Source organism: Notolabrus celidotus, chromosome 7 (genome assembly GCF_009762535.1).
Source record: "Notolabrus celidotus isolate fNotCel1 chromosome 7, fNotCel1.pri, whole genome shotgun sequence".
Classification (NCBI taxonomy): Eukaryota; Metazoa; Chordata; class Actinopteri; order Labriformes; family Labridae; genus Notolabrus; species Notolabrus celidotus.
Genome location: NC_048278.1, coordinates 18,688,639 through 18,699,746, shown reverse-complemented (window position 1 = coordinate 18,699,746; position 11,108 = coordinate 18,688,639). Strand labels below are relative to the sequence as shown.

Here is an 11,108-nt window from a genome sequence, read left to right as displayed (position 1 = left end):
AGCTCACAGAGTCAGCAGAGAAGTAATCAGAAACCTCACTAAATCTGTTCCCCTATGACCCCTGACCCTCACTGAAAGAAAAGAAGATTATATTGGACATTTGAGAAACACTTTAGATTTGAAATGTTTTAAAGATTTTAACAGTTTATTTTGTACACAAATGTAAAGAAAACTGTTGTTTTTGTTGAAGTTTGAATAAAGTTGCAGTAAATATTATTATTTTCAATCAACAGAACTTTTAAAATGGTGCCTAGTTTTTAATTTTCACAAGTTATATGCTCTTATCACCAACTTGCATAATAATTTGGCACGCTCATTTCTGCAGATTCTGCATTTATTTAAAAATAAAGCAGAAATGCATCAATTTAACTACACATATGAAGAAATATATTCACTATCTGACTTCCTAACAAATTTGAAAACAACTGTTAACATAGTTTTTATAAAATATTCACAAAAATGCAACTTGCATAATAACACACAGTGTAAAGAATCCAGAACAATATTTTGGAGGTAGTTTTATATTTCTGACTGACTTAGTTTTGGAAACCCGTAATTTAGTTCCACAAGTGTAACCTGAGAGCTTTTTACTTCAGTTATTTGTGCTAGTTGTCAAAATTATAGAAGAAAAATAACCCACCAGCCTGAGCGCAGCTGCTGTGGGGGAGCAGATGTCACACCGCAGACGGTATCGTTTCTACTTTGCTTTTTAGTCGAGTGACTTCCGTTGTAACCCTCCTCCTCAACCTTAACCTAGCTCGAAGATGTAAGGCAACGGCAAGTGCCAAAATGTAGTCTTTTTGTCTTTTGTCATAAACATATACACACTTTAACAAAGTTTTAATAACTCTTCTCAGGAGGATTATAATTCAGAGTTGAAACACTGAAGCGCTTTGAAAACTTCACAGGGAGCCTCAAACATCCATCCGTTAGAGATCGAGACGACTGACAAAGAAGGTAAACTTTTGTTCTCTGTTTTACTCTCCCTGATACAATTGATTTGGTTAAAACTCTATTCACACTTACTCTTATCTCTTTTACATTTTTAATCCAAAAAATGAGGGTAAAACACAATTTTTTTTAAATTGGCAAGTGAAATGTAAAGGGTGTATTCTTACTTCCTTGAGACAAATTGTACCATTAACTAAACGACTGAGACAAAACTAAATGATAATTCAACAGCTAAAAAAGGCTTTATCCGTTTCTATTTATTACTTTAGCTGTGACAGAATATTTGGTTAATACAAAGTCTTATTCTAGTTTGAATTTCCATAAAGTTAATTTGTAGAGACACACTTAGGTTAAAGTGTCATGGAGGTCTTTCCATCGAGATGCTTGTGTCATGGCTGGTTTTTTGAGGTTATGACTGGTTGTCTTGCTTAGATACTAAATGTCAAACTGTTGGTTTAACACACCAGAGAAACCAGAAAGAAGCAACCTGTAGACTATGCTAATTATAAGAAAAAGATCAGCAGATTTTTCTGTCAAACAGTACAACAGCATCCTCTGATGATCTGTAAATTTTTTACTTTGTCTAATTATCAATCAGGACAGGCCATGAAAGGGTTGTTTAAAAGTCATAAGAAAACAGGATTATGTGTGTACATTTGATAGTATTGTATTAAATGTCAACCATAAGTGGTGTTTGGTTCTCAGGATCACGTATTCTGGGTCACACCCAAAAACAAATTCCTACTTCCGCATCAAACATTTGACTCTTTATTACCATACACCTTTTTCTTCTTTCTTCAAATTTGTGTGTTATTTGAACAGAAGTTGATGTCGTCTGCTGTATCCAATAAACTACTCGGGCATTAAAGTTTTGGGTAAATGAGCAACTTGCAGCAGCACTGTTTTTTTTCATTGCTCCCCCATATCTCAAAGTAAGAGGACATACTGACTTCTTACAGGTGCCTTGTGTCTATAACATTTCCATCTGAATGTCCTCCTCAGTAGATTTCCCTCCTCTGCTTTGAGAAGCCGGATAACATGGACAGAATGACGGCCTTCAAAACCAGCAGAGAGAAGTTCAGAACCAGACCACGCTGCAGAGACCATGCAGAGGTGAGAGGAGCCGAAAGCGTCTGAAGAACTAGGACTTGCCGTGAAGTGTGAATGAAGCTCAAAGCTGACTGTATTATAGGCTACATTAGGCAACATTTAAGGACTCTGAAAAAAAGAAACTATTAGTAGCCTCTAACAAGCTGAATCACCACCGATCAACTGAAATGGATTTACCACAAGACAAGCTACTTTGAAATCTACACAGAAGCCCAGTACATCAAATACCTTGTGAACCCTATAGCTCTACATATTGAGACTTCTCAAAGAGGCAGCTCATAAAATTTTAATTCCAAACCATAGACATCTAGAGGAGTGGACTTGTCCGAGGAGGCGATGAACGGCCTTACAGAGATGTCGTTAAAGTGTGTCCTTGTCGGGGATAGCGCTGTGGGAAAGACGGCCCTGCTGGTCCGCTTCACGTCAGAGACCTTCCCCGATGCCTACAAGCCTACCGTGTTTGAAAACACAGGGGTGGAGGTGTACATGGACGGGGTCCAAATCAGTCTGGGTCTGTGGGACACAGCGGGAAATGAAAACTTTCGACAGATCAGACCAAGGTCCTATCAGCAGGCTGACGTCGTCCTCATCTGCTTCTCCGTGGCCAACCCAAGTTCTTTGGCCAGTGTCCAGAATAAGTGGATCAATGAGGTTCGAGAGAACCTGCCCAAGGTTCCTGTGTTGGTCGTGGCCACCCAGACAGATCAGCGGGAGATGGGGGCACATCGAGGCAGCTGCGTCTCTCCTGCAGAGGGGAGACGCGTGGCTCATGAAGTCCACGCTAAAGGCTACCTGGAGTGCTCATCTTTAAGCAACCGAGGCGTGCAGCAGGTGTTTGAGTATGCAGTGCGGACAGCCGTTAAACAGGCCAGGAAACAGGCCAGGCGTGGGATGTTCAGCAATAACCAGTGCAAGGTCTTTTGACCTTTGACTTCAAGCAAGTGGGCAGCTGTAGCTCTTATGAAAGGGCTATTTAAATAATGCATCGAGATATGCTGTTTGGAACTGAGTTAAAGCCTGTAGAGGTACAACAACCTAAAGTTGTTCTGCCACACTTACAGGGACTCCTATAATCTACAACTCTTTTTGAACCTGGGAATGAATTGATTTAGTCATTTGCCAAATAGTCCCCTAATTGTGAGTTCTACTGTTGTGTGAACTTAGGAAAGATGCGACGAAAAGGGTTTACTTGATAATCTAATCTGTTTATTGAGTGAATGATATCCCACAGAGATATTTTCATGGGGCATCTGAGAAGTTTTGTGTTTTAGAAAGACTTCATCTGAAACTTGAGCTGTGAGAATCTTGCTCAAATTAAATCCCTAGAGCTTTAATATTGAAGCAACATATCACCTCTCAAGGAGGATAGTACCTTAATATTGCATTATATGGTTGGATGGGCAAATTAATTTTTTACAGTCTAAAGTATGACAAAGAATATTTCATGCCTTTTTTATGCCTTTTTGATAGAACAGTGGATCAAGTAGGAAACAGGTGAGTGAGAGTAGGAGATGACATGCAGCAAGTGCCTCGGATTTAATCCTTGGTATCCCATTTCGTGAACTACGGTCTCATGGGGCCACAACATTAAAACTGAGCTAAACTCCCAATCTTAACTATTTGAATGCCTTCATCACCACAAACGAAGTCAGAAAATTAGTATTTTTTTACAGCTGCATGGAGCTTTTACAGAGGTGTTTTCATATTTCTAAAAAAAACTAAAAAGAAATGGCTGTTTTCATGCCCGTAAATCAAATATTTATATGAAGGGTCAATTATGGAATTATGCAGCAGTGATTTTAATTTTTCAGAAAATGAAAATTGGGGGCAGAGTGGGCTAGTGTAGCTTTGTTGGGCTCTGTGTGTTATGAAACAGAGGCAGAAAACTAACTGACATTTAGGACTGACGGACAGACCTTAAGGCTGCAAGTTCTTTTCAGTAATGACTCTATTTAAGAAACATCTGTCAAAATCTATTCAATTGATTCAAATAATAATAGTATTGTTTGAAATGTTTTGTTTCAAGTGGGTTGTATTGAAATAGAATTTTAGCAATACATGACAGGCAACACAGATATGTCATTTAAAGGTTAAAGTTATGTTTTTTTTTATAGTAGTACAACTTTCAGACAGTTTTATCAACACATGCATGTGTTTTCATGTGGATTTGTGTGAACGGGTTTTTGTTGTTGTTATTTAACTGTATACCTCTTTTAGAACATTTAAAAAATATATATTAGAGAGATCTTCGACCTCTTATGTTTTTCCTCATCTGATCAAACTGTTCTTTTTATTTCTTATTAGAACAACTAATTTGAATAAATGAATACTAACAATTTAACACATAGTATTGTCCTTTTTTTTTAAAATCACATAGCTTTTTCTCGCAGCACATAATTTTGAAAGGTTGTCTTAATAGTCTACCATGCGTTACTGTAAAAACTGCTAGATGTACCTTAAAGTATACTTCAATATGTCCAGTCAAATTCCCAGTTACTTTCGTTAATCGTCAGGGTTCTTTTCGGTCTTTTTCTCACAGAGTTTACGTTGGACTCTAATATCTTTATGCATCCTCATGAAATCTCATTTTTCTGCCTTTCTTGATTCACTCTTTGTCAAAGAAACCCTCCAAGAATCATCAATCAACCAACCTGTCAATCAAGCTTTATTTATATAGCACTTGTCATACAAATCAAATGTGCTCTACAGCGACTAAAAACGGTAACAGGCAAAAAATTATTTAAAAAAAATGACAAAACATGCTACTTTTTAAAAAACAAAATGGATTAAAAAGTAGAGACTACACCAACAGCAATCAAATATATGCAATTTAATCTATTAAAGATAAAGAGTCAAAATAAGTTAAAGCATCAAATTGCAAGAATATAAATATTTTAAACAAATTGATTAAAAAGGGTAAGGACAAAAAGTTGAAGATAAATAAAAGTACTGATAATAGCAATAAAACCGAGTGGATAAATAACAAAGATGAAGAGTTAAAATAAAGAACAACAACAACAACATTAAAATAAATGTAGGCAACAGTAATATTATGAAACCCTACATAGATTCAGCCAGGCTGAATAAATAGGTTTTTAGTCTTTTGTTGAAAGTGTTCATATTTCCTCTCGACTTCCAGCTTCTCAGGGCGTAATGTCTGAAAGCAGCATCGCTAAATGTTTTGTTCTTGTCAGTGGAACAGCTAAAAGAGAGAAGTCACAAATTCTGTAAATGTTCTTTTGAAGATAAAAAGCTAAATTTAGTGTAGTGGCCGGTTTCTCTCTCCGAGCCTTGGACGATTAGTATTTCTGGTTTATTCTGGTTGAACTGTAAAAAGCAGTTAAAAAGTGAATCGAGATCCAGTGTCCCTCAATGGCACTGCCAAGGGGTAACATGTACAAATTGAATAGTAATGATCCTAAAATGTTTCCTTGCACTACCCCACAGATAACCTAATAATGTTCAGAAGATTGATCATTAATTATTAGCAAAAATGTTCTAAATTCTCAACGCTGAAGAAGGCTTTGTGCTGAAACACATCTGTTACTCACATACTGTGACTGGTCTGTGCTTTGCCCAGATTAAATTGTTTAAAGGAACATTAAGTCTGCTGTCTTTTTCCTGTTTAGCAAAAATGTTCTGTAACGAAGATAAGATAAAATTGCATTTTTAAGCATCAGATGTGAAAAATGTAACTTTAGCACTTTTTATTTATTAATCATCTGGTCTACCTTTTGTTTATGCATCTCAGCATAGCACTTTTACAGATGAATCAAATACCATCTGCAAAACATATCAACAATATCTACGTTAAAAAACACTATTAGATATTCATAAACACACGAGTCTATCAATAGTATTTACAACCAATTAATTCAATTCTTCTTTATTCTCAATTTATAGGCCAATAGAAAAAAGGCTTATTGACGAGTACATATGTCTGACAAGTAGTACCCACATCGTCTTGTATATGTACATAAACATGACATATAAGATGTGTTGAGGATGTTATTTTTCATGTGAGAAGAAGACATGAGGAAAATAAATATTTTTTTAAGTGAACTATTGTAGTGAAGTGAAGATAAAAGCTCAACAAAAGACAAGAAAAACCTCAAACCAATTAAGAGCTCAGAGAAGCTGTTCCTCCCACCCCCATCACTCTTTTATACCTCTTTCTGTCTCTTGTTTGTGTTCATAACTGTTTGAGGATCAGAGGCACTTTGATAATTATAATGGATAAACCACACAAACACACACACACACACACACACACACGCACACGCACACACGCACACACACACACACACACACACACACACACACACACACACACACACACACACACACACAGACACAAGACATCTGATCTGAAATCTGATGTAACATTTTCAGAAATTCAGTATTTTTATGTAGTCCCATTACTTTTGCAATCTAATAAATTATGGAAATTTAACCCAAAAAAAGAGTTAGTTAAACGTTCATTTTAATTACTTTTTAGTTTGGTAAATGTTGCAATCTGACCACTATTATTATTTTATTGATCATGCAGTCTAATAATTATTGTAATTTGGTTATTCATTGTCATCTGCTTATTCTTTTTATTCGTGCATCTCTGTAGTTTTATAGTTTTTAAAATTTTTTATTGTTTGGTAGAGTCTTCTGTTTCACGCTGAAGCATTTAAGCAACTGTATTTCAGTTTTTGTCACTGGTCGTTGTTTCAAGTAAGCACTGATCATCTGACATACACACTGCCATTTATCCAACTTTTGAGGCCTTATTTAGTCGTCCAACTGAACAAAAAAAAAACGGACTAGATTTCAACAGATTTGTAAACAGTACAGGAGTCCTTTTGGCATCAGCCTCCGATTTCATCTCACCAGTTTAAGATCAGAGAAGGCAAAATCAGTTTCAGGCTTCAATCCCCCATGATGAGGTTCATCCATGTTTCTATGGCTGTGTTCAGCCTTCTGTCTGTCGTACAGACAGCTTCTGTGAACAACTGCAAGATTCTGACCCAACCTGTTGAAATCCAAGGAAGAGACCAGGTGAGACAGTCTTGCCATCTGTCTTTCATACCAATTTTATCAACTTAAGTTGCTATTCTTTTAAGAACGAATCACAATTCCTTCACAGAATTCTAAGTGCAAATCCTAATCATCTGTCTTTTGCAGATGTTGGGAAAGTGGATGCTCTTAGCGGAAGCAACAAACAACCCTGGAGCCGAGTTGATTACAAAGCTATTAGTAGAGAGCTCCTGGACGAAATTCGCTGCTGCTAATGAGAGTGATGCCATTGATGTTTTTGAGGCTGAAAAAATGTAATCTTTAGCCTACATTTCGTGTGTTTTGTTTTGGTGATTGTATTAAGACTTAGTATGTGTTTGGAGCCTTGCATAGAGTGTGCATGAATGTTTATGAGAAACTTGTGTGCTTAGATGTGGATTTTAACGTTCTAACTTTTCAATTGTTCTCTGTAATTAAAGGCTTGGTCACTGCTTCACGCTCAAAACCAAGATAACTTTGGAAAACAGAACTCTCTCTATCGGTATGTACAACAAATACACCAAATATTTTGATTGGCTCTATGCCTGTATAAACAGATTTTGACTTTGTGTCCACAATTGCAACAGAACTTTGTGCTTTTCATAATGTGTATTTTAGTGGTGTTTTTCGACCAGAAGTAGCAGGAACTTTTAGTCACAGGAACTTCTTTTCAAGGAATAAATGGTACCTTTGGCCCTTTGTTGTCTGCATTTCCACTGCGACCTGCAGTGAAGATTTAAAAAAATCAGGCAAGTGACGTATAGAGATGCAACAAAAGAAGTTGCATTACACTAGCAGTCCAGTAGAGGGCAGTAAGAAGAAGACAATGGCAATAGAACAAAGGTGATGCCATTTAAGGCTACAGGCCTGCATTGTCATGTGCAACATTATAGCTAACCTGTTAGCATTGAGGAGATTCAGCTTGTGCTGTTTTTAAACGTGCTTCATGGCACTGTAAATAGATTTGTTGAATCAACAATTGGAGAGAGACAAGTGCTTGTAGCAAAGCAGACTCAAAACTACCAAAATTAAGTGAATCATAGTTGTATGTGATATTATTGTTGACAACGGGCAAAATAAAAGCACTGCAGGTACTCTACCTGTCAGAAATGTTCTGCATTGGAGGCCCTTGTTCCAGGCCCACAACTAAATTTACCCTGGTTCCTGCTAACAAAATGCACATAGTTCTTTAAAAGATCCCTAGTTCCTGGGGAAAGTTCCTGCTGTCATAAAGCACCCTATTTATTCTCTTATCCACAGGGCCACCTATGAATTCTTCTGCAAGGCTGCTGACCACTGGCTGCCCTGACTGCCTTATTTACTATGTGCAATATCTCATGGAGGGGAGCACATATGGTGGTCTCCAGCTCATGAGTAAGATTTTCAGACTTGTTCAAGGAAAAAAAGACTGATAAACCAACATAGAGGAAACGCAGTGACTTTAATTACATAACAAATCAGAAGATGAGTGACTTTGCTATATGAAATTAACACTAGTCGGGGCTGACAAAGGCTGGATTAGAGGTCTATTAGAAAAGGCATCCAAATTTTGGTTCATGGTGGTAAATATCATGTTACTAAGTAACAGGACTGAAGTTCACATTCATTCATTTACTCAACTTAAAAACTGTCTGATCTCATCTTATGGGATTTTTTAATCCATAACCTTTGAGACTTCATTCAAAGACAGCACTCACAAGTCAATTTGACCCTGGCTTTAAAATACACTTTTAATTTCAAAGCTAGGGAGGAGGACCAATATCACGTCACAGGACAATTAACAGAGTGGTACGAAACCAACATTGACTAGCTGTCCATGGATTTATAAAGTGGTATAGTGTGGTTTTCCTCAGACTTACTTTGTGTTATTCGTTATCAGTATCAGAAAGTGTTTTGTTATAATATTTCCACGGAAATTCAGTAACTAATCAATTTTTATTTTTATAGCTTTGAAATATTTTATTTGGGGGATAGGATGGTAGATAAAGAAGGAATCTTGGATGAGAGACTATGGGTATTTATTTTTACTCAATGTAACGAAACACTCAACCAACAGAATTAATAGATTTAAAAAAAGACGTCTTTCTTCAGGTTATCCAGTGAATTGAGACTTTACAAACAAAGTTCTGTAAAACATTGATGCAAAAACTCTAAAATCCAATATCATCAAGCACTACACCATATATGACTAAAAGATGTTAAGCTACAATGGCATAAAGTTAAAGGTTAACTGAGACCATTACTTTGGTTACATTACTCAGTACTGTTTGACAGGATTATTGGAGGTTTATGTTTTTTAAGTTTTTTGGGGGCCTTTTTCAACTTAAATTGGTAGGGCAGCTTAACAGAAACAGAAAATGTGGGGAGGAGAGAGCAGGGGAAGATGTGCAGCAAAGGCTGGGAGTAGAAGCAGCGACTTCTACGAAGAGGAGTATAACCTCAGCACATAGGACTCGTGGTTTAACCACTAAGCCAAACCAGCATCTAAGAGGTTTGTGTTTTAATCTGGGAGGGTTGTATCCTCTAATCACATCTATTCTAACTTCTAATATAAAACAATCAAAAAATGTTATATATTTTTGTAAAAATAAAAAAGGGTAATTCAACAGAACAGAGTAGTAACAGTTACAGAACTCAAAAAGAGGATGTTTGTCCTAGTCAGTCCAAAACTTTTTGACACTTTTCAAAGATGGGGGATCTGTCTCAGATATCTTCGGAATGCCACCAAACAGACATTTTAATGGTAAACTTAATGTTTTCACTTAACATAATATTTATGGGTATTTATTTTTACCAATGTATACACTCCAAAAAATAAGAAAACAACCTAAAACTGAGTCCCTTATATCTACAGAGAGCTGTTAACATTTAAGCATTCAGCCATGTTGTACATATTGTTATTTACTTCCTGTTAACACTTCTGATATTGCTCAATTTATTCAGCCAACTCATTTTGTATTGCTGCTACATAGTCAAATCTATGCTGTCTCCTAGGCAAAAGAAACAATGTGACTACTGCTGAACTGGAAGAGTTTAAGAAACAGGTGGAATGTCTGAACTTACCGCCACCAATGATCCTGAGCCAAGAAAAAGGTATCATCAACCATTCACTGAAGGGTGTTGATTCTGAACTGCATGGATTCCAACAAAGTTTCAGATACATCTGCAGGGTCCTGGAATTAAAAACAAAACACAAATAAAGGCATATTGTAGTATTTCATTGTGAGGACCTTACTGAAAGCCAGCTGTCATTTTCTTTTTTCACAATTTAGATACTTGATAAAACTGCTCCTTTCGTACTTTTTACAATGCACCACAAACAGAACATTTCAAGTATGTTGAACACTTAATGAATGGCTTGATGGTACTAATATAAGAAGCTTTTGTAACTCTCATATTCAATATTTCTGCTCTTCACAGGTCTCTGCCCTGAGGAGTCTCCACTGAGCACTGATCTAACCATGGACATCAACAACATGACCCCTGAAATTCTCGAAAAGATCGAAAAAATGATCAGTAGTGCAGGTAGCATGGATATGCTCTTTAGATTTATATCCAGCTTAGGTAACTTGGCAGACTATTAACATTGTCAAAATTGCATGACATGATAACAGCAAAAACATTTACCAATGCACACATACTGTATCTACTATTGGCAAGGTAAGCAACAAGGCTGTGCAGGTTATTAATCATTTTGAGATAAAATTATATCTGAATTTTGTAAGAGGTCATTTTGTCATCACTTTTTTTTCTGAATAAAATACAGTTTTTTTTTTTGATATTTCATGGTCGCAATAAACAATGTGTAATGGTTAAAGAATATGCATGACGGATTAAAGATTGAAAAAAAAGAACAAACTACCATCAAATTATTTCCTCATACCTCTGACATGAGCACATTACAACAAAGGATCTCATATCCGTTGACTTAAAATATAAGAAGTCCCTCAGTAGTTTAAATAACATGTATTTCTGAATTAATATTTTTTTTCCTATGTATCTGT

General features: G+C 36.3%; 2 protein-coding genes across 2 annotated transcripts; both read left to right on the top strand.

Moving 5' to 3' along the window:
* Window positions 1-1,395: 1,395 nt before the first annotated feature.
* On the top strand, window positions 1,396-4,333 carry rhoh (ras homolog family member H). Its single transcript, XM_034688985.1, has one exon. It carries the CDS (start codon window positions 2,398-2,400, stop codon window positions 2,983-2,985), a length of 588 nt encoding a protein of 195 aa, XP_034544876.1. The 5' UTR covers window positions 1,396-2,397; the 3' UTR covers window positions 2,986-4,333.
* A 2,600-nt stretch (window positions 4,334-6,933) lies between these two features.
* On the top strand, window positions 6,934-10,851 carry LOC117816511. Its single transcript, XM_034688811.1, has 6 exons — window positions 6,934-7,107; window positions 7,234-7,379; window positions 7,545-7,606; window positions 8,365-8,478; window positions 10,099-10,197; window positions 10,525-10,851. Exons 1-6 carry the CDS (start codon window positions 6,988-6,990, stop codon window positions 10,686-10,688), a joined length of 705 nt encoding a protein of 234 aa, XP_034544702.1. The 5' UTR covers window positions 6,934-6,987; the 3' UTR covers window positions 10,689-10,851.
* Window positions 10,852-11,108: the final 257 nt, after the last annotated feature.

What these genes read in the sequence shown, in the direction of transcription:
- rhoh (XM_034688985.1), top strand. Translation starts at nt 2,398, where the DNA reads ATGAACGGCCTTACAGAGATGTCGTTAAAGTGTGTCCTTGTCGGGGAT.
- LOC117816511 (XM_034688811.1), top strand. Translation starts at nt 6,988, where the DNA reads ATGATGAGGTTCATCCATGTTTCTATGGCTGTGTTCAGCCTTCTGTCT. An exon ending in AAATCCAAGGAAGAGACCAG is followed by an intron (nt 7,108 to 7,233) that starts GTGAGACAGTCT and finishes TGTCTTTTGCAG; the next exon opens with ATGTTGGGAAAGTGGATGCT. An exon ending in AAACAGAACTCTCTCTATCG is followed by an intron (nt 7,607 to 8,364) that starts GTATGTACAACA and finishes TCTTATCCACAG; the next exon opens with GGCCACCTATGAATTCTTCT.